The following is a 24,264-nucleotide window of genomic DNA, read 5'->3' on the forward strand; positions in this document are numbered from 1 at the left end:
AGCCAACATTCTCTCGCTGACAGGGTCCACAACATGCCCTCTCTGCCTGACCAGGTGGGACGGGTTGATGTGATGGAGGTGAGACGGTCCCTCAGGTAATGTATTATGCTTTCATGAAGTATAGTTGTAATAAGAAAAAAATGATTTTGAATTATCTTGTGATATTGAAACATCAATTAATGAATATGTAAACATATTCAGTCTAAACAAATGATAATATGTACCAAATTTGTTTGCACAAATTGGCCATGAGCCAGCAGTGTGATCTGCTTTCAAATAATGTAATAGCATAAAAGCTTCTCTTATTGTTGTTCTATAGATAATACATTTCTACATCTTTTTATTAATACTGGCTTAAATCCATATTTCCTGCTTCTCTTTCCCAATGGGATGATTACTGGGAATGGGGTGGAAGGAAACATTCTGTGCTGACTCCCTCCTTCTACCACCAGCTTCAGTGGTATTTAAGAGAGTCCTACTTCTTTTAAATCAATTTAAATCAATGAATTGATTTAAAAGAATTTTTTTAATCTTTATTTTGTATAACAAAACGATCTTTAATCTTAAAAAAGAATTTTTACACAATTAAAAGTACTAACTAAAAATACAAACTAAGAAGGAAAAGGAAAAAAAATCTATCTTTTATTTTATACATCAACAGTCACTGGTTTACCAATGAATTCAGTACTATAATATGAACAATATAAAATGTCATTGTAAGATATCACAGGATCTCTCCCATAGTAACACATACTGCTGATTAATTGAGAGTCCTAATTCAGGAGTAAAAAAATGTCTCTTCTCTTGTTTTCCCCATTGGAAATCAGTTATATAGGAGGACCTTTCTGTTGATAGAAGGAAGATTCTGGGTGGAAGTTACAGTTGATGTGTAGGAAATCACACATTTCAATATGCAACAATTCAAAAGGCAGAAAGTTTTATACATTATGAATGAATGCAACCCACTCATTGTGAGTTAGGTAGCTTTATCAATCAAATAAATAAATATAATAAATTATATAGATAGTTTCATTTTAAAAGATCTTAAAGTAATTTTTTCAGTTGGATATAGGTATTTTGAATGATGAATAATTTTAACCCAATAAGAAATTAAAACAACCACATTTTTTAAAATGTCAAGTTTAAAAACAGGTTGAGAGTTGGTTGCTAAATTGCATTGCCTTTATCTGTCTTTCCTTTGACACATAATTAGCTTAATGAAGAAACCAGTGGTTCCTAACTCAATTGTAGCTGGACACAGGTGGCAGCATATGGCCTTCCTTGTCTGGGCTTAGGTGGGAGATCTTAAGGAATACCATGGCTGCAGGCTAGACTAGATAGTTAAAAAAAATCTGGAATAGGTAGTGTCAAGCCACTTTTGTACTGTTGCCAAAAAAATTGCATGGAAGTATCAATGAACTGACTAGAAATTGAAACCAACTTGTAGGAGTCATTACTTTATCAACAATTCTAAAACTGTGATACAATTCACATCGCTACCAATCTCTTGCTATCATAGAAGTAGAAAGGAACATTTAAGCCTCTGGGTCCTATTCTGTACTTACTGCATGAATCAAAATAAAAATAACAGTGACAGGTGCTTGTCCATCCTCTAATTGAATATAGCCAGTGAAGGGAAGCTCATCATTTCTCTCGATAATTGGTTTCATTATCAAACTGCTCTTAATGGAAATCTGCCTTTCTGCAACTTAATTCTGTGTTCTGCACACTGAAATGATAGAGGATTTGACCTCCTTTTGTGTGACACCCTTTCTGGTCAGAGTGCTATTACTGTACATATCTCTGCATACTTCTCTTTTGAAAGCTAAATGTACCCAACTCCTTCAATTTCTTCTCATAAATTTAGATTCCAGCCCCCTTCATTCTCCTTTACCAAATTTATTCTGGTTTGGATATGCCTAAAATTGGACAAAGTATTCAGGTAGTCAGACCAATGCAAAATATGATGGCATTATTACAGCCACATCACACTCTGATTCCATTTCTAATCAGCTACTGTTCAAAGACCTAGTTCACAAAATCAAATATCCCCTTTTCTATACTTGGTGTATTTGATTCCTGTTTCCTAAGTGAAGAATGTAGCATTTATTTCTGTCCTTATGACTGCAATAAAATTGATTGATTGAACTTAGCATTTTTCTCTGTTAAATTTAATTTGTTACTTTCAGCTCATTTCTCTAACTCCAGGGTTTACGTACTTTGCAGTACCATAACATGGTAAATTAATTGATGTGACTTTCCTCATTTAAAAAAAATGGGGTTAGGCAAGAAATAAATATACCCCATTTAGTAATTACATTTTAATCTATATATTTTAAAAAGTAATGATAGACCCTTACACTTTTATAAAATAAAATTGCTTTATTGCAAATAAACCAAAACTCAAATTCAGAATACATTTTTAGCAATAGGATGAGCTTGCATGTGCTTTGGAATTGGAACTGGCAGTTTTGTCTGTCTCTGTCTATCACATTTATATAGCCACCCATCTCACACAAAGTGACTCTGGGTGGCAAATTCTGTTATTTTTAGTAGTAGTTTTTACAGGGAAGACAAACTCTCAGTTAGACAGTGCTGTCAGCACTTCAGAGTAGCTGAATTGCCTGCTTTTGGTGGCCTGAGGTCTTCTTAATTGTTTAAGGGCCCTCTTTCCCTTGGGAGAGGAGCCTGCAAAATCTCCTGAAGACAAGATTTTGAATGATTCAGGGACTTGCTTGCTATGTGCCCTGCAGTGTGGAACTTTGCGGCTGACTCAGGAGTCTGTACTTTAGCAGCGCAAGTCTTGATTAGGTGTCCTGGGACTCCATAGTTGAAACATAAACCAAGTTCTATTTCTCTGCTGAAGATAGGGATCTTTTTACTGCTCCTATTTGCATAGGTTCTCTGGTGCTGGTGTTCAAGGAGGCCACAAGGAGGGGAGGAATAGAGAGGCTGTAAAATCTTGTTATTATTTCTCCCATGCCTGAACTATTCCAATTACTCATCACTTAACACGCAACATTAAAACAACTCTTCCAAATTCTCTAGTGTGCCTGATCCCACTAACTCATCTCTTAATTTATCAGCAATTCCTTCCTGAAACAGATCAATCAGAGCAAGATCATTTCACCCCATGTCTCTGGCATACAGTTGAAAACCCAGTATGTATTCATGAACTCTGCAGTTGTCTTGTTTCAGCCTGCAAATATATCAGATTGCTGTTGCTTGATTGTCAAGTGCAATTCTAAATTTCCTTAAAATCCTGGTAATTATCCAGAAATGAATCATTGCCCTCAATCCAGGGTATAGCCTATTTGGCTACTCCTTCTTTCAGTGGACTCAAAAGTTACCTGGAATGATTTGTAGGAAATTCTGCTGGCTGACCCATCATAAACAATTCATTATTGAGGAGTGAGAGTCAGAAATTGATCCTGGGCTCCCTCAAACTTCTCTGGCAAACTTCCATGAAAATGAAGAGATATTGGTTGGGCTGCAGTCTGTTGAACTGCTTTTGGATGAGGCAAGCCTTGTCCAGTTGCTCTGTTAGTTGTACCATGGCGTTATGCAGATTTGCTATTTGTATATCCATTTGCAGTGAGTGCCCCAAGGATCTGCTACCATCTCCATGATCACAAGCAAGGTTCAGTGCCTCTCTGATTAGAAAGTAGTGAAACTTTGAGCCATTGAGGTAGGTCATGTCAAGAGTCAGAAACCCTCCTCACTTCACCTCAGTTGTAATTCACTCTGCAAAGTGGTTAGAACAGATGGTCAGAAGCTTGCATAGGAATTTTATTCCCTCCAGGCAGAATTACATTGGGGATAGGAAAACAAACTTTGTTTTTTATTTTAAAGTATATTCGGGCTTCATGTATGCCTCTAAGAAAGGTGCTGCTTTGCAATCAGCATATTTTGCATTGAACTAATAAGCCTACTGGAGGGAGCTTGGCTCTTTTGTGGCCTCCCCTCATCTGTTGCCTTGTGACCTTCACTTTGAGAAATGCTATTTTAACCTGTCACAATCATTCTGAATTGTCCTTCTGTTATTGTTGTTATTATTCCATTGTTTTCTACCATCTGCAAATTTGGTAAGCATTCTCTCCACTCTTCTTTCACAATATTAATTAAAATGTTAATTAAAAGAGATATTTCATGAATATGGAATCAAGATTGAATCCTGTGGCTCTGCATTCAGTGCTGTCATCTTTGAAAATATATTTCCAACCTGTCATGTATCCACAATTGTAGTGCTATACAGACCCCAGTTAATTAGCTTACTAATTAGAATGATGTGAAACATATTGTTAAATGCTTTTCTGAAATCTACAACATCTCAAAATGTACTCTGAGGAACATATCCAGTTAAAAGTATAAAATAACTTGTTCTTGACAAATCATATTGGCTATTGCATTGTTTTTAAGATGCTTACAGAACAATTACTTTATGGACTGCTTTTTAATCTTTCCAGTTTATAATGCCTGGCCTGTAGTTCCTTGGATCCTCCTTTCCCCCTTTTTGAAAATAGGAACATTTGTCTTCCTCTAGTCATATCAACTGTGTCAGGATTTCTCAAAGATAGCATGTAAAGATTCCACCAAACTATCATGAAGTTCCTTCAGAAACCTACAGTGGTGCTTCAAAGTTTGTGAACCCTTTTGAATGTTCAATATTTCTGCATAAATATAACCTAAAATATGATCTGTTCTCCACACTAGTCCTAAAACTAGATAAAGAGAACCCAGTTAAACAAATGAGTCAAAAATATTATACTTGTTCATTTATTCATTGAGGAAAATTATCGAAGGCTACATATTGGTGTGTGGCAAAAGTATGTAAATCATTGCTTTCAGTAACTGCTGTGCCCCCCGGGCAGGAATAACTGCAACTAATATAATTGTTGATTAATCCTGCACATTGACTTGGAGAAAGTTTAGCCCATTCCTCCTTACAGAACAGCTTCAACTCAAGGATGTTGGTGGGCTTCCTCACATGAACTGCCCACTTCAGGTCTTTCCACATTTCTATAGGATTAAGGTCAGGACTTCGACTTGGCCGTTCCAAAACATTAACTTTCTGCTGCTTTAATCATTCTTCACTTGTACAACTTATGTGTTTTGGGTCATTGTCTTGCTGCATGACCCACTTTCTCTTGAGCTTCAGTTCACAGACAGATACCCTGACGTCCTATAGAATTTGCTGGTACAATTAAGAATTAATAGTTTCATCAATGGAACTATCCTGGTCCAGAGGTCACAAAGTATTCCCAAAGCATGATACTGCTACCACCACATTTCACAGACAATATAAGGTTCTTATGCTGGAATGTAGGGTTTGCCTTTCACCAACCATAACACTTTTCATTCAAGTCAAAAAATTCTATTTTGGTCTCATCCATCCACAGAATATTCTTCCAGTAGCTTTCTGGTTTATCCATGTGGTCTTTCACAAACTAGATGGGCAGCAGTGTTCTTTTTGGACAGTAGTGGCTTTCTCCTTACAACCCTGTCATGAACGCTGACATTCACCAGTGCAAGAGAGGCCTTTAATTCCTTAGATGTTACTCTGGGGTTCTTTGAGACCTCCCAGAATATTCCATGCCTTGCTCTTGGAGTGATCTTGGTTGGTCGACCACTCCTGGAGACTGTAACAATGGTGTTGAATTGCCTTCATTTGTCCACGATCTGCCCAACAGTGGACTGGTAGAATCCAAACTCTTGAGAAATAGTTTTGTAACCTTTTCCAGCCTGGTGAGTATCAACTACTGTCCTTCGGAAATCCTCAGAAATCTCCTTTGTTCAAGCCATGACACACTTCCACATACCTCTGTTGTGGAGATCAAACTTTGACAGTGAATATCCAGAAATAAGGTGGGACCTCCCACATTCACACCTGATATCATCCCATTGATTGAAACACCTGACTCTTAATTTCCCCTTCAAATGAACTGATAATCCTAGAGGTTCACATACTTTTGCCACACACCAATATGTAGCTTTGGATTGTTTTCCTCAATAAATCAACAAGTATAATGTTTTTAACTCATTTGTTTAATTGGGTTCTCTATCTAGTTTTAGGACGTGTAGAAAATAATAAAGGTCATATTTATGGAGAAATATTAAAAATTCAAAAGCCTTCACAAACTTAAGTACCATTGTATGATGCTATTCTAGCCCTGGAGATTTAAATATTCAGTGTGAATAGATATTCCCTCACTACATATCTATCAGTCTCAATTTCAGTTCTGCCACATCACAATTTCCTGGTGGAACTCATACTCTCTTATAGGAGAAAACTGAGCCAAAATAGGAGTTGAGTAATTCTGCCTTTTCTTTACTACTTGTTAACATTTTGCAGCCTACTGCTGGTATCCTTTTATTTTGAGCATATCGCTTTTATTACTCTTAGCATTTTTCACCAAGTTTAACTCATTCTGACCTTTTGCTTTTCTGACATTCTCAGCTACGTTTACATCCTTTTCCATGGTAATCTGGTCCTCTTTCCACTTCTTGTATGAGTCCCCTCTGTTCATATCATCTCTAAGCTTTGTAAAGTTACATTGGGTTCTTCTGTCTTCCATTTTTTTCTTCACAGGAATTGTTTCAATTCTGCTTTTAGGAACTCCTTTTTTAGGACTCCCATCATTCTTGATCCCCTTTTTATTTTTTCCAACCCAATGAAGTGCTGGAAAGAAAATCGTGTGAAAAGGGTGGGAATTCTGTCAGCAGAATAACTCCAAAAACTGAACAAAACAGTTCCAAATGGGGGAGAAGCTGACAAAATAAAATACTGAGTTTGAAAATGGGCTGGATCCAGCTTGGGGCTGTGGAGAAAACCATTCCCCTGCCTCCAAAATCACATAGCGCATCCGTATGGGAAAGGCAGCTGGGCAGCTGCTTAGAATGTTGCTGACCACTCCATTCTAAGTCCTCCTCCATTCTCCTCCTAGTTATACATCCCAGAGTGGAGCATATGTTGTCAGTGCATCTGGATGCACAAATACAGAGGGATATAGCATGAGGGGAAAGCAAAAAGAACACAGACACAATTTTGTCTTCATTACATTACATTACAGAAAAAAGAAAGTACAGGTGCCTCCTATGGTCACTGGTGGCAAAATGGTTAGAACAAATTCGAGAAGCAATATGCTATATGCTTTCCCTTATTTTCAGTAATTTTTTTTGCTATAGAATCCTCCTTATCACTGTTCTATTAAAATCCAGTTCTTGAAGTTCAGGGTATGTATTCAGTGACGCATAATGTTAGCTGTCCTGAAAATCCTGACGTTCAACATTACATAACCATTTCTCCCAATTCTTGTTTCTGTACTTTAACTTTCTCAACTATATCTTCCATATTGGTTCATAGCAAGAGCAGCTGATTTGTGTTTGTGTACGTGTGCGTGCTTCATTCTTTGAAGGAAAAAGTTGTCAAAAAGACAAGTTAGGAATTTCTTAGAAGCACCATGCTTGGCAAGGTTGCCTCCCAACAGATGTCAGAATAAAGTCTGGCTTTATTACTTATTTATGCCTCTGAAGAACTGTGTTTTCATATTTGAAATATCCCATTGTCTCTTCCTTGGCTGGTCAGATGATAGTATAGTAAACAAAAACAGTATTGACTTTATACTTTCTTCCACTTATTTTAATTCAAATATATGATATTGCTGACTCTATTCACTTGAATATCCTACTGTATAGATATGCATTTCTTTAACAAACATTGCAAGTTCTGCCTTTAAACTGTTTCTTTCCTTTTGAACAAATTGTATCCTTGAATTGCGGTATTCCAGTCATGGAAGTAATCTTATCAGGCCACTGTTATATTTTTTAAATTATATTTTTATTCATTTATTAAGAGTTGAAACTCATCCTGTTTATTTCCAGTGCTCTATATAAACAATAGGTGTCATAAACTTTGCCTCATAATGTTCTTCCTGATCTTTTATTGAATGGTTTAATAGGCCCGTTAAAGCAGCTGTCCCACTTCCTGAAATAGTGTATAAGTATTTACTTGGTTGTTATTTCAGGATTTTATCTTCAACAATGCACAGGATTTAGTTTCCCATTCTGATTGAGGCTCAGTATGATTTGGCCAGATTATTACCAGTTCCTTTGAAGTACAACCCATTTTGTACCAACAGCAATCATGCAGATAGCTCAGAAATGGTCCCAGAAACTGTACAGTAATGTTTGGTGAAAGAAGTGTGTACTTTTGCCCACTTTGGTATATGGAAGTGAGAGTTGGGTACATCAAGTAAAACATAAAAGTAAGTTGAATCTGTGGGGGTAGATTACTTCAGAAGTATGTGTGATAAAACAAGAAGAGATAAGATCAAGAATGAATGGGTGATGAATAAATGTGGATTGAATACAAAAGTGAGTGACTGGTATGAAAAAAAAAGTACATTCAGTTGGTTTAGTCATATACAAAGAATTAGCCTGAAAAACCTCCATCATGTTTGGATGGAGTTGATGAGCTCCTCAAAAAGAGAAAGATGAGAATTTAGGACTTCTGGGGAAGAAATGGCAGACTGAAGAAGGCTACACAAAAAGCAGAGCCGATGACTACAGTGGAATTAAGAACCGACAAGTAGACCAACTCTTTGTAATTCTTCTCCAGACAAGGAGAGGACTTGAGATCATCCTCCAGTGCTCCAGACAGTTGCTTCTTGCAAGGAGATTCCAAGACAGAGATCTCAGGCGGGTTTTAGAGCTTTGAGAGATGAGGGAATAACCACCTTGCCCAAATCACAGTCAGTGCCTTCAAAAGGACACTGGGTTTGCATACTTCCTTTTCTAATTACTTTTGGAAATTGCTTGTTAACTGCTTTTCAGCTATTAGGAACCTTTGGATTGACAAGTTTTACAACACCAGGTGAGTTTCCTTCAATCCTTAGCAAAAAAAGTTTTAAATACAAGTTTAAAGACTTAAAAAAAAATTTTTTTTTAATAAACAGCAAAAGAGTGATTAAAACTTTGGTTTTAGAAAGTTACAAATGGACTAGGGGTCCAGATAAATTTGAAATAAGATTTTGGAATTAATTATAAGAATCTTTCCTGTGGGAAAATGCTTTTATTTTGAATTCTTAAAAAAAAAAAAAGATAAGACTTTAAAAATTGGACACTAGAGGGAACTAAATATTACAATTAAAGGAGAAGAACGCTTAAATTTGACTTAAAAATATAGAATGAAGCAAAATATTTTAACACTGGACATATTGAAGCAATGGACCGAGAAGTTAATTTTAAGAGTGTCTACCTCTATAGTACCTCTGTGTTTAAAAGATGTTATGGAAGAGGAACAAGTTTTACCTGGCAAGATTGAGACTGATTTGAAAGTGAATTTAAAAATGACAGGCTGCAAGAATGACATGGAAAAAAGATGGGTTCACTGGACATACAAAAGAAACCAGCTGATGTCTTAATAATTAAAAGGGATATACATATAACAAACCCAGAGTGTGTACCTGGATAATTTTCTTTATATGGGATTTACAAAAGAGGCTTGTTAAAGCTTTGAAGAATTTTGTGAGAAGGGACAAAGAAAAAATGAAAGAAATCAAGCTCTAGGACATTATTTGAAGGGACTAAAAATCAAGATTATTAGACGTAAAAGGAAGGAATATAAAGTTGGTTTATCTGATCAAGCTTAAAATAGATATGTTATCTTTGGTAACCCTTAATGGACTTTTGCTGACATCAGCACCGAAATGGAGAGGCTTTAAGGATTTGTTTATAGATAAGAGATGGGATATGGGAAGAAGAGATTATTTGTTGCATTTTAAGAGAAGGTGATAAGTTACTAGATTGTTTATATTTGTTGTGATGAATGGAGAAGTCATTTCTTTATATTTTTTCTTTTCTATTTTTCTATTTTTTTTCTTTTTTTCTTTTTTTCTTTTCTTCTATTTTTTATTTTTATTTTATTTTTTTAGTTTGTATTAGTTTGTATTGTTGTATTTGTAATTTTTAATAAAATCACTATAAAAAGATGAGAATTTGAAAGAACAAAAGTCACTGCATGAATTGGCATATGGACATGATGGAAGCAGGGATAGAAGCTGTAGTGAATGGTGTTGGTGTAATCTAGATTTAGATTTTCATTTTTTATATGTTTTGATCACTGCTTCACACTCTTTCTGTGTTGCTTATTCAAGAAGGGAATGGTGTGATGGATATATATGATGTATGTAATGGTTTGCTTCTCTGATAAGCTAAGTGCACATAGTTCACTCCCAAGGAAAACATGTTAGGGAGTCGTTAAACTTCCTTGTCAGACTGCACTTCCAAAATCCTGTTAGCTGATTCTGTTCAGTTGCTCAGTGAACAAGTAGTGCTTAAAAGTGTCCATTGCACAGAACTATAGCTCAGGCTAGAAATATTAAATGAAGTTTATAATGTCAGCGACAAGATTGAAATGATTTTGTGGCTCTTTCCAGGTAGATTCAATGAGTCACTTTGTAGAATGCTCCAGGAAAGAACAAAAATAAGGAAAATGGAGAGAATGAAATGTAATTTTATGATGGCTGTTTAATTTGCAATAAATGATATTTGTTTTGATGCAGCCTTTCATTGTTGTTGTTTCATGTTTTGTTTCCAGTACGATCAACTATGTAGTTGTCCATGCCAGATTTAGGGACATCTCAAATGAACAGGTATAAAATTTACACCTGCCCTCAAAGGAGAGGGTAGAATTCTAATAAAAAGAAGGTAGGGGTTTCTTAGAGGTTTTGAGGCATCAGGTACATTAGCACTTGACTTATGAGACAAGTGCTGTTTGTGTTGAGATATTGTTATTTCTAGGAAAGCAACTCTGCTGCTAACTGTAAATATAAAGAAACAAAAATAAATACCATGGTTTTTAAAGAATTCTGAAGAGAGAAAGTTAATTATTTGTTTTGTTTCCCTTTCTTTTAGAAGTTGGGGGGTTTGATGGGAGGTATTGTTTATCTTTTAATTATGAAAGCATAACCTTTAAAAATCCATTTGTTGAAGTTTGCCTCTTAGCTTGGATGCATAGCAGTTATCCCCACCAAGTAATCTGTTTACAACTGAATTTGTATTGCATGCAGTTTCTCTGCTCCATGTTAGTTCTGTCATATGTGAGCTGTGCTTATAGTACACTCTCTTCTGTCCTTAAAGGCTCAGTAACCTTTTAAATCAAGGAGCAAATTGTGAGTGCAGTTGTGCAATTGTTTATCACAAGGATGTTTTATGAAAGAGTAATGTGCGAAATCATCTTGCCTCATTTAGCATAAGGCTTTTAAGGGTACAAAATAATTGCATATATGTTTTAAACCATTTATTTACATTTATTTTCCACTTTTATATGATGTTTTCAGTCATCTCCCATTCCACATCTGATCAGTTCAGCATTGCTATAATTTGGATGCCTTTAGATTTTTCATTGGGTACCTAGGCTACAAGAGAATTTAGTAGTAGCCTTGGAGATGAAGTCAATGAAGAGTTACTCAATATTGCCAAAATAATAATGTTTTATTTTGAAAAGACATTTTTACATAGTGCAAACATGCTTCATTTCATTTACTACAGAATGCGCATAGTTTTTAATCATGTAACTTAATTTTAAAAAAATAAAATAGTTGCTTAAAAGAAGTGTTATTTCATTGTAGTTTCTAGGAAGATTGCTAACCTAAAAACTAAGATGTGAAGATAGCTAGCCTAAAAAACTAGGGTGTTCACACTATGCTGAGACACTAAACTGACTTAACTTTTTTTTTTCTTTCAGCAGCTTCATGAAACTGTAAAAAGGAAACATGATAGTTCTGTTTCACCTCAAAATGGCGACCAGCCAAATGGCTTTGGGGACATGTTTCCTGTGCCTAAGAAACTGTGTCATGATGATAGTCTTGGTGGGTTGAGTGGCTCCTCCAATGGAATACCTCCTGTATCACCTCTACACCAGCCTGACAGCAAACCTTCCAGTGGAGAAAATTTGCAGCTTAATGGAAAACATTCCATAGGCCTAGATGGGATAAGCAAAAAGGATCTGCCAAATTCTAGCCTTCAGTTGAATGGAAGCAGTGATGCTGATGATTCATTTGCTATGGTTATTAATAAAGAGCTCAAACAAGAACCAGATGATCTTCCTTGTATGATTACGGGACCAGGAAGTTCTATATCACAAAACAATTTGATGTCTGATCTTAACCTTAATGACCAAGAGTGGGAGGAGCTAATGAATGAACTTAACAGGTCAATGCCTGATGAGGATATGAAAGACCTATTTACTGAAGACTTTGAGGAAAAGAAGGATGCTGATCCTTCAAATTCAACTGCACAAACTCCTTTACCACAAGATATCATTATAAAGACTGAATTTTCCCCAGCAGACTTTGAACAGGAACAGATAGGATCTCCACAAGTCAGATCTACCTCTGCTGGCACATTTATTAGTACGTCTTCTGTCCCTGTTACTGCTGCTTCTCCAGCAGTTAATAATTCTCAAACAATATTTCAGCCTTCGAATCAGTCCATGTCTGAAAATCCCAACCAGTCAATGATGCAATCATCAAGCCAGGCACAAAATGTTCAGAGGCCTCTATCTAATTCATTGTTATCTGGACAAACTGCAGGGGGTGCCAAAGAGATGTCATCTGCTAAACAGCTGCAGCAAATAGCTGCTAAGCAAAAGAGAGATCAGTTGTTACAGAACCAACAGCAGGTCCATCCATCCAATCAGATTTCTAGCTGGCAGCAATCTGGACCTTCTCACAGTCCATTGGCTGTCCCATACACTATAGAAAATCCAACTAGCCCTTCTGTTTACCAGCAGGACTTCAGTAACCAAAAACTCATGATACCCAATATGCCAAACAAGAGTTCTCCTAGGGCAGGAGGTAATTATCATGGTGGAAATATGCTAAGCCATCAGGCAAGCAACATAAATCAGAACTCAGCATCTAATCAAAACTCTGTGCTAGATTATGGGAATACAAAACCTCTTTCACATTACAAAGAATGTGGGCAAGGAGTTACAGTGCCTGGACAAAACAAGTCTTCTATGTTAGCATACCTTCAGCAACATCAGCAACCTACATTGCCTCATATGAGTGATGAGCAGGGTGGGTTATTTGTAATGAAGAAATCTGGAAATATTGCTTATAGGCCCTTAGTACCACACAGCCAGGTAAGTGTTTCTAGCAGCTGGTTGGATATAGTAAATGAGAGGGGCTGAATAAGTGGAATAAACAAGCTAGTTAGCTCCATTGTGTACAAGTAGTCTTATGGTAAAGAGGATAATGGAATCACAAAAATCAACCTTTCACTGAAAAAGCAACATGTTATTCTTTATCCTTTGAAAAAGTTTGATCTTTTCAGAGGGAAGGTGATTTAAAATGCATTCTCTATGTGTAGTTTTTCTCTCTTCTTTCTGAATTGTTTTTTCAGGATTGGTATACAGTTCAAGATCTATTCACTGGGATGCAACGTATGTTATGAAGATATTTGCTTGTGGGTTTTTTTTTCCTTTTTCTGACAGCGTGCCCAGGATAGAAACGTTTTCTTTGAAAATCATTATTAGTAGCATGGAAAACAAGCTGAATTTTGGCAATTGTTTATGCTTTTTATTAATTGTGAAAAGGCTCCATAGACATGACCATAATCCTACACACGTTGTTAAATGTTATTGATGATGTGAACATGCAAGACCCTAGGAAACTGAGGGCAGGGGAACTATTTCTGTTTTCATTTGCTGTGGAATTTCATTAGCTACCTACCTCTTGTTTGCCTATGAGAATAAATACCTTGTGGTAAGCAAGGAAGTGTTGAGCAACATATCTGTGTTTACCATCTCCTACTGAGCAACACACTGACATACATATTTTTATTATTTTGTATTAATATCCCTCTTCTCCCATAGCTCACTTCTCTCTTCTCCTGTTGCCCCCAGTGACAGGATAACAGAATAGGGAATATGGAATATTTGTTTTGTAATATTTTACTAAATCTGATTAACAAAAGAAGAAACACGAATACACACATACCGATTGCATTAAAAGTTAAACCGGGAAAGAAAAAGAAGCCTGAAACATTCCATTATAAAACAGCTCCAAAAAGTTTGCCTCAATTGCTCAAAATTCCTCTTTCTTGCCCCTCTGATAACAAATAAATAAATGTTAATAGTCCTTTACTGCAAATGAGATTTATCTTTCCAATGTTAGATAATAATTCTTTTGGCCATATCTAAAGTTAAAAATTTCACAATTCTTGATACTTTGATAGACTCCAAAAACTAGTTCTGTAGCCAGAAAATACATATGCTTGACATGCAACAAGTAGTCCTAAGTCATATAAGAATCTTTTGGATTTTGGCCCCAAATGTGACAATTACAGGTAGTCCTCAACTTACAATCATTCATTCAATGACTGTTCAAAGTTACCAACGTGCTGAAAAAAGTGATGACCAGTACCTGAAGTTAAGGTCGTTGCAGCACCCACGTGGTCACGTGATCAAAATTCAGTCACTTGGCATCCCACCTGTACTTACAACCGCAGGGGTGCTTCAACTCCCCCCCACCTGCCTATCTCCCCCATCTTTCCCCTTTTGCCCCCCTGCCGCCCTGTGCTCCACTGCCCCAGCTGACCTTCACCGTCTTCTCGCTCCCACTGCTGGCAAGGCTTGCCTGGCTTGGCTGCTGGTCGGGCTGGGCTGGGCTGGGCTTTGGGCTTTGGGCTTTGGGCTTTGGGCTTTTTTTTTTTTTTGGCCCATCCCCACCCAGGAGCATGGCTGGATTTTTTGGCTGTGAAAAAAAAAAAGCCAAAAGCAGCCCCAGAGCTGCACCATGCCAAAAAGCCCCTTTGGAAAAAGCTCCTGGGGTGCAGTGTGCCAAAAAGCCCCTCTGCAAAAAGTTCCTAGAGCATGGCGCAGTGAAATGCCCCTTTGCGCTGCACTCCTGGGCTGGACTAAGCTAGGCTTTTGGCTTTTTTCTTTCCATAGCACAAAGCAGAAGACAAAAGCTCAGCCATCCCCATCCAAGAGCGTGGCTGGATTGGGGTGGGTGCTCACTTGCAATTCTCAGTTAACAACAGCAACCAGAACTGCCAGAATCGCAGTTGCTAATCAGTGTGGTCATGTGACATCTTGTTTTACAACTGCATCACTTAGCAATGGAAACGCCAGTCCCAATTGTGGTCATAAGTCAAGGACTACCTATATAGGATAAGACCAGAGTTAATATTCCAAGTCCTGAATGGCATTTCTCAGCCATTCAACAAGGTGATTGCAGCCATTCTTTATTAAACATCCTTTGTGCAATGCAACTTTTTGTTGTGTTACCTTCATTTTAAGATCAAAGTAAGCTAATTTTGCATTATATAAGCGACTTCCCATTGATTTACAAGAACAGGACTATCACGCTTGTTTTTCCAAATGTTATATAATTAATGTATTTAATTTAATTCCTGTCCTGAGTTGTCAGTACTTCCTAGTTGGTGGGACGCCAGCAACAGTATACTGGGCTTTGGAGCTTTAGTTGCAATTGTGGCATATTAGCCAAAACTGAAAGATGCTGTACTTATATCATTAGCAAGGAGTGCTGAATGTTGCAAAGGTGCAGTTAAGGCTAGTAACCTAGACTATAACTTCTCTGTCTTATTCTGTTAAATGTAAAGCTTTCATATAACCCTAAAATGTTATATGAAAGCCTCAGTCTCCAAATCCATGATGAGCAAAGGAAATAAATATCTGTAGCCTGTCTTGTGATTCCCCTGGCTTACTCTTTTTCTGTACTTTGCATAAAGTTACTTTCCCCAAAGGAAATAGCATGATAGGTATGTAGGTATTTAATTCCTTATTGTGACCAACTAGCTACACCTATTTCCTTAAAAGTCAACACAACTAGTTTTCTCCTGATAAGTGTCTGTCTCCCACCTTATAGCCACATCTCCCAAATTGACAGAAGATGGGATTGCTTTGATTTAATTCCTCAGTTTTCAAATTCAATAGCAATATTCACTGGTGACTTTAATGCTATGATGGGAATTAATGTCACGACTTTTTCTCACCATTATAGTGCCTCATTTTCTCCTCAACTGGGATGACCTCAGAGAAACCTAAAATATAAAAATATTGGTATTAATATGGTCCTTACTCTCAGTGGAGTTTGATTTGGAGCTACTTAATGGATCTATGCCAGGTGACTTAAGAGCAACCTTTGATTCAATACTATGTAGCAGATTCTGGAGGAAAATAGCTGCCACATTGCTCAATTCGTCTTTTTAAACTGATAGTAGCATTGCATCTATTACCACCCAAGTAAAGAGTAATCACAGTGGCAATTGAAACCACAATTTAAATACATCCCAATCCAAAAGAGTATTAAATAAGGATGTATTCTTGCCCCACTGTGTTTAATTTATACATCAATAACATAGTTGAGGTTTTTGCTGAGCCAAAATTCCATCCGCCATCTCTTGCCCACTATCCACCTCTGTTCTCCTATACGCTGATGATGCAGCCATTCTATCTGTAACTTGTGGGTCTCTGCAGATGCCTTTGTCAGCTGACTGCTCTAGAGAACATCTTGAAATTAATTAAAACAAAGTTTTAGTATTTCTGAAGTTTCCAACAGGCTGAAAGATCAATGGGAGACTTATTGAGCAGGTTAAAACTTTTAAACATTTAGGTGTCCATTTGCAATCTTTTACTTGCTTGTTTAATCAAGTAAGTGAACTTAATATAGGAGCTCAAAGAGCATCCCTTGCAATTATCAAATATGCAAATGATTATGGTAACAACTATCTCCCAGGAGCAATTAAAGTATTTAAAGCTAAAGTTCTGGGTTTGATGCTATATGATTCCTTGTTGTGCATCTATGAGACCACCTCTGTATTCAAAAGCATTAAATCAAAATTCTGAAACAAACTAACACACTTCCCTAACTTGATTGTTAATGCCATTATACAGCTAGAACTTTGGGGCTTGTTTGAGACTTTGTTGCCTTAGATTCTGGTCAAAGCGAATCCTTTGGTGAACTTCCTTGGTCTACCTTACCTTGCAAGACAGGTTTATTTCTTCCCTAAGGCAACAAATTTTAATTTGGCTTACTGTGGCCTCTTGGTTCCTGCAATACCATTTCTGGCTTCAATCAAACCTTGGCTGAATTAAAAACTAAATTTTAAAAAATTTTAAAAAATTTCGAAGACAGTCAATGTGATAGAATCAGTATTTCCCATCTCTGCTATAGTGCAATTTCTTCCTTCATCCTGGACTAGCCCTATATATGTTTTCAATGTTTTATGTGCCCCACTCCTTCTCTGTGGCCCATATTAGGGTGACAACAGGCCAATGTGCCAGCCTCCATTACAAAAATCACACTTGTGTATGTTCTGATATGGAGGTTGAAACTGTATCATGTGCACTGCTAGAATGCATACTCTACACTCAGTGGTGAATGGATCTCATATTAGCAATTGTCAGAGAACTTAATTGTTCTTATGACCATGAGGTGACCACTCTCCTCCTTTGCAACCAATTTCCAGATATCCCCAAGAGGTTTGTACAATTTTTATCAATAGCTATGGCTTATGGAAGTCATTTGGTGCCTTCTTCATACTATTAACTGTTTCAAGCCTTCTTGTAACTTTTCTTTTTTCTTTTTTTATTCCTTTAATATAAGTATATTTTATCTGCAGTATTGGATGTCTTTTTATCAATGGTCTTAGACCGTAAGAAAATAAACTGAATTTTGACTTCTTATAATAAAAATGGATTATTGCCTTTGGAATGTTGAGTCTCCAAAATGTCTTCACAGATGTGGAACCTTAAAAGCAGCTGTGGCATTAGGGCCAAATAGCCTAGATAACATATGTTTGTTGAACAAAAAGAGCTTGGTATCAAATAATATTATGAGAGGACCATTTTATCCCCAACATTGATTTAGCAGTTGTTTTTAAACTCAAGTTATCCCATAATGGATTGTCTCATGGATAAAAGGGTCAACATTATTTATAGCTCAATGTTTTTTGTATCTTACTATGTGCAGTTATTAGAACTAGTCCCTGAACAAACAATCTTGTTGTTGTTCAGTCATTAAGTCATGTCCGACTCTTCGTGACCCCATGAACCATATTGCGCCAGGCCTTCCTGTCCTTCACTGCCTCCCTGAGTTTGCTCAGTTTCATGCTCATTGCTTCAGTGATGCTATCTAACCATCTCATCCTCTGCCGTCCTCTTCTCCTTTTGCCTTCAGTCTTTCCCAGCATCAGGGTCTTTTCCAAAGACTCCTCTCTTTGCATTAGGTGACCAAAGTATCTGAGCTTGAGCTTCATTATCAGTCCTTCCAATGAGCAATCAGGGTTGATTTCCTTTAAGATTGACTGGTTTGACCTCCTAGCAGTCCAGGGGACTCTCAAGAGTCTTCTCCAGCACCACAGTTCAAAGGCATCAATTCTTCGGCGCTCAGCCTTCTTTATGGTCCAGCTCTCACAGCCATACTTCACTACTGGAAAAACCATAGCTTTGACTATGCAGATCTTTGTTGGCAAGGTGACGTCTCTGCTTTTTAATATGCTATCTAGGTTTGCCATAGCTTTCCTCCCAAGGAGCAAGCGTCTTTTAATTTCATGGCTGCAGTCTCCGTCTGCGGTGATTTTGGAGCCCAAATAAATGAAGTCTGTTACTGCTTCCATTTCTACCCCTTCTATTTGCCAGGAATTGATGGGTCCAGATGCCATGATCTTAGTTTTTTTAATGTTGAGTTTCAAGCCAGCTTTCGCACTCTCCTCTTTCACCCTCATCAAGAGGCTCTTTAGTTCTTCTTCACTTTCTGCCATTAGGGTGGTATCGTCTGCATATCTGAGGTTATTGATGATTCTCCCTGCAATCTTAATTCCGGCTTGTGATTCTTCCAGCCTGGCATTTCTCATGATGTACTCTGCATATAGGTTAAATAAGCAGGGTGACAGTATACAGCCTTGTCGTACACCTTTCCCTATTTTGAACCAATTGGTTGTTCCGTGACCGGTTCTAACTGTTGCTTCTTGGCCCGCATACAGATTTCTCAGGAGACAGGTAAGATGGTCTGGTACCCCCATCTCTTTAAGAATTTGCCACAGTTTGTTGTGATCCACACAATCGAAGGCTTTTCCATAGTCAATGAAGCAGAAGTAGGTGTTTTTCTGGAACTCTCGTGCTTTCTCCATGATCCAGCGAATGTTGGCAATTTGATCTCTAGTTCCTCTGCCTCTTCGAAACCCAGCTTGTACATCCGGTAGTTCTCGGTTCACGTACTGCTGGAGCCTAGCTTGTAGGATTTTGAGCATAACCTTGCTAGCATGTGAAATGAGTGCAATTGTGCGATAGTTTGAGCATTCTTTGGCATTGCCCTTCTTTGGAATTGGAACGTAAACTGACCTTTTCCAATCCCGTGGCCACTGTTGCGTTTTCCAAACTTGCTGGCATATTGAGTGCAGCACTTTAACAGCATCATCTTTTAGTATTTTAAATAACTCAGCTGGAATCCTGTCATCTCCACTAGCTTTGTTGTTAACAATGCTTCCTAAGGCCCACTTGACTTCACTCTCTAGGATGTCTGGCTCAAGGTCAGTGACCACACCAGCATGGACATCAGGGACATTAAGATCTTTCTTGTATAGTTCTTCTGTGTATTCTTGCCATCTCTTCTTAATCTCTTCTGCTTCTGTTAGGTCCCTGCCTTTTTTGTCCTTTATCATCCCCATCTTTGCACTAAACGTTCCTTTGATATCTCCAATTTTCTTGAAGAGATCTCTAGTCTTCCCCATTCTACTGTTTTCCTCAATTTCTTTGCACTGTTCATTTAAGAAGGCCTTCTTATCTCTCCTTGCTATTCTCTGGAAATCTGCATTCAGTTGCTTATATCTTTCCCTTTCACCCTTGCTTTTCACATTCCTTCTTTCCACAGCTATTTGTAATGCCTCATCAGACAGCCATTTTGCTTTCTTGCATTTCTTTTTCCTTGGGATGGTTTTAGTTGCTGCCTCCTGTACAATGTTACGGACCTCCGTCCATAGTTCTTCAGGCACTCTGTCTACCAAATCTAATCCTCTAAATCTATTCATCACCTTCACTGTGTACTCACAAGGAATATGATCTAAGTCATACCTGAGTGGTCTAGTGGTTTTCCCTACATTCTTCAATTTAAGCCTAAATTTTGCAGTAAGAAGCTCATGATCTGAGCCACAGTCAGCTCCTGGTCTTGTTTTTGCTGTCTGTATAGAGCTTCTCCATCTTTGACTGCAAAGTATGTAATCAATCTGGTTTTGGTATTGACCATCTGGTGATGTCCATGTGTAGAGTCGTCTCTTGTGTTGTTGGAAAAGAGTGTTTGCTATGACTAGCTTGTTCTCTTGACAGAATTCTATTAGCCTTTGCCCTGCTTCATTTTGTGCTCCAAGGCCAAACTTGCCTGTTATTCCAATTACTCCTTGACTTCCTACTTTAGCATTCCAATCCCCTATGATGAAAAGGACATCTTTTTTTGGTGCTAGTTCTAGAAGGTGTTGTAGGTCTTCATAGAACCGGTCAACTTCAGCTTCTTCGGCATCAGTGGTTGGGGCATAGACTTGGATTACTGTGATGTTGAATGGTTTGCCTTGGATACGCACTGAGATCATTCTGTCGTTTTTGAGGTTGTACCCCATTACTGCCTTTCCCACTCTCTTATTGACTATGAGTGCAACTCCATTTCTTCTAAGGGTTTCTTGCCCACAGTAGTAGATATAATGGTCACTAGAATTAAATTCACCCATTCCCGTCCATTTCAATTCGCTGATTCCCAAGATGTCGACGTTCAATCTTGTCATCTCATGTTTGACCACATCCAGCTTGCCTTGGTTCATAGATCTTACATTCCAGGTACCTATACAATATTGTTCTTTACAGCATCGGACCTTCTTTTCGCTTCCAGATACATCCACAGCTGAACGTCCTTTCGGCTTTGGCCCAGCCGCTTCACTCTTTCTGGAGCTACTTGGAAATGCCCTCCACTCTTCCCCAGTAGCATATTGGACACCTTCCGACCTGAGGGGCTCATCTTCCAGTGTCATATCTTTTAGCCTTTTAACATTGTCCATGGGGTTTTCTTGGCAAGGATACTGGAGTGGGTTGCCATTTCCTTCTCCAGTGGACCACATTTTGTCAGAACTCTCTGTCATGACCTGTCCGTCTTGGGTGGCCCTGCACGGTATAGCTCATGACTTCACTGAGTTACGCAAGCCCCTTCGCCACGACAAGGCAGTGATCCGTGAAGGGGAAAACAATCTTAATACTTGCAAAATTTCAGTGGGGACAAATTATAGCTTTCATGTTGAGCCAGTGGAGGAGCTGAGTTCTGAAATTCCTTGTTCCAGCCAGAAACAGAAATCAAAATAAATGCCCATTGCTAAATTTGAAAGTGAAATCCATCTTGCTCAATATGTAAAGGTAATTAATGCATGGTCGGATCTTAAAGATGCCCATTCCAAGAAATTTAATGGCGTATGAATTTGCTTCAAATTACATAAAGGAATGTCAGTAGAAAGATTATTCATAAATAAACTTCAGAGTTAAATTATCTTAATCATATTTATCTTACCCTAAATATTCAAAGGAATTCTAAATAATTTGTCTGCCTCATCTTTCATTTTTCTTTTCTAGCTGAGAAAGTTTCCTACGAACCTTTATACCAAAATAAACAAAAGAATCACATGGAGTTCTTAGGGTTCTCTGAGCTTGGTTGTTTTCTTGCAAACGTTTCGTTACCTGGCTAGGTAACATCTTCAGTGCTAAAATGGAGTGGGGTTTGCTCTCTGTTTATATACAATAGCTTGCCCTGCCAGTGTTGGTGGGTGTGGGGGTTTTTTCCTCCTTTTCCTCCTAAAGTCCTCCAAAACATCTTAAGTAAACCAAAAGAGCCCAAGAAGAAAAAACAGGAGTCATTTACAACATACAGTGTAAGGACTATAACAACTACTATGTAGGACAGACAGGCAGAAGGCTAGCAGAGCACATCCATGAACACCAACTAGCAGTCAGAAGACATGATGAAAACTCCTTAATCTCACAACACATGGACAGACTTAACCATAGTTTCAACTGGGAAACTGTCAGCATCTTAGACCAAGCTAAACCCAAAAATGCGAGGGAATTCCTGGAAGCTTGGTATTCAGACAAGGCAGTCATCAACAGGCACATAGAGATAAACAACATCTACACACTATTCAAAAGAGTAAAAAAGAAACAAAAGATCAGAACATCTCACCAGCAATCATCACCCAGATAAACAGAGATTAACACCAAGATTATCACCAGACATAAAATCAAACAGTAAAAAATACCCTAATCAAGGAACTACCAAGGAGAAAAAAAAAAACCCACTCCCACCAACACTGGCAGGGCATGCCACTGTATATGAGAGAGCAAACCCCACTCCATTCTAGCACTGAAGATGCTACCTAGCCAGGTAACAAAATGTTTGCAAGAAAACATCCAAGCTCAGAGAACCCCAAGGACTCCACAGTTCAACCCTGAGTTTCATATTCTCTTCCAAAAGAATCACGGCACAACATAAAATCAAATATTTCAGCATGTCAAAATTATTACTAAACTAGTGACATTAAGTCTGATTTATTCTCATTTATATAGTAACAAATTCACATACTGGCAAAATGAAATTAGGAATGGACATCACTGCTTTATCTATAAATATAACATATTGTCTGTATATAGCAGAATCTTCTATTCTACCCCTGTATTGTATTCCTTTGAAAATATTAAAAGTTTTTGATGGCTTAAGTAAGAGTTTCCACAGCCAAGTTAAAACGGAGAACACTGCCATCCTTGATATGACCTACAAACTTAACAAAGGAAAAAAAACCACACAATTTGTTATCACATAATTTAGGAGTAGAATAAAACATGTTCACTCGAAATATTAAAATTTGGGGAGATCCAAAGTGAGCTGAATTGTTGGAACCTGTACTCTGTGGGTATTCAAGTCTTAGCCATATTAATCTATAATTGCAATAGCCAGTTTTAAGGATTGTAATATCATCCTTAAAACTAGAGGTTAGGGTTTCAGTATTTATGTTTAAAATATTTTTTTTTCCTATTGAAAGAGTCTACTTGGAAGTTGATCCTTTCTGAACTGCCTCTCACAATGAAACTTCTTCAAATTGCCTCTAGGCGGCAGCTCTTCTATATAAATCATTTCATGCCCCTTGGCTCATTTCATTTAGAAACAAAGTTATGCTAGATTATTCTTTTTCATGAATAGCTATGCAGTAAGGAACACTGGTGAAGTTTTCATTAATATGGTCATTAAAAATGTAGAGACTTAATATTGCATTTCTCAAGTGATGTCCTTGCTGCTTATCCAATATCTGTGTCTGCTTTTGTAGGATCAGAATCATTCTGCTGGTGTTCCTCGCATTCCTGTTTCTGTTCCTGGCGCTGGTGTAAATGCACAGCCTCCCAATATTTCCATGGCAGGTAACCATGGTAATGCAGCTTATCTCAACAGTCAGCAGCAAGCAGCTGTAATGAAGCAGCACCAGATGCTACTAGATCATAAGCAGCAACAGAAGCAGTTGTTAATGGAACAACAGAAACAATATCTAATGGGACACAGGCAACTTCTTGCTGAACAGGTAAAACATACCACAATGACAAAGGCTGTGTCAGTGGAGTGGAATGTTCAGTACTTGATTATGTTAAATAACCAGATTTCATATTATGTTTACCATGGGAGAGTAGCCTAGTTCTATTTATTGCAAATTCTGTAGACTTCCCATCCGCCCCCTCAAACACATGCCCTTACAGGTAGTCTCCAGTTTAAGAATGAGTTCTTAACTATGGGTCGTCCTTAGGTCGGGCATTCTTAACCCAGGGGCCACCTGTGATTCAGAAAGGACTAGGGAGAATTGCAGGCACACATCCAGGGGGAGAGTTGCTAATTGTTGTGAGCTGCCTTGAGAATTAGTCTAAACAGAAAGGCAGAGTATGAATTCAGTAATAAAAAATAAATAGGATAGCTTTTCTTTAGGCTCTTACCTCAGCTATGCTTTCTCTTTATTAATGGCTAAATGTTCCCACTTTCCAGAATTTAGAGATGAGTGTGGATCGTTATGTAGCCACAACGGCACTTTTCCGCTGATAAAGAAGGTGTTATGAAACAGAAGAGAAGAAACTTTAGGAATGAACAGCTAAAAAACAGCTCAGTAAAGACTCTCTGTTTGGTGCCCATGGAATGCAGAGCAGGCACAAATAACCCTAGGTGCAGGAAGGGA

The 24,264-nt window shown here is 37.8% G+C and overlaps 1 protein-coding gene across 2 annotated transcripts in view; it reads left to right on the forward strand.

Moving 5' to 3' along the window:
* The window catches only part of MAML1 (mastermind like transcriptional coactivator 1), a 43,497-nt gene that overhangs the window by 8,796 nt on the left and 10,437 nt on the right, over positions 1–24,264 (forward strand). Inside the window, exons 2-3 of one of the 2 annotated variants that reach the window (XM_088133831.1) lie at positions 11,747–13,147; positions 23,377–23,625. In XM_088133831.1, coding sequence (XP_087989957.1) covers positions 11,747–13,147; positions 23,377–23,625 — 1,650 coding nt within the window. The remainder of the gene's footprint in view (positions 1–11,746; positions 13,148–23,376; positions 23,626–24,264) is intronic. The other variant, XM_088133832.1, reaches the window with a different exon arrangement.

This window comes from Python bivittatus, unplaced genomic scaffold, assembly GCF_059951505.1.
Source record: "Python bivittatus isolate LINGU-HERP-01145 unplaced genomic scaffold, Pbiv_v1 ctg000080_np1212, whole genome shotgun sequence".
In the NCBI taxonomy this organism is placed as follows: domain Eukaryota; kingdom Metazoa; phylum Chordata; class Lepidosauria; order Squamata; family Pythonidae; genus Python; species Python bivittatus.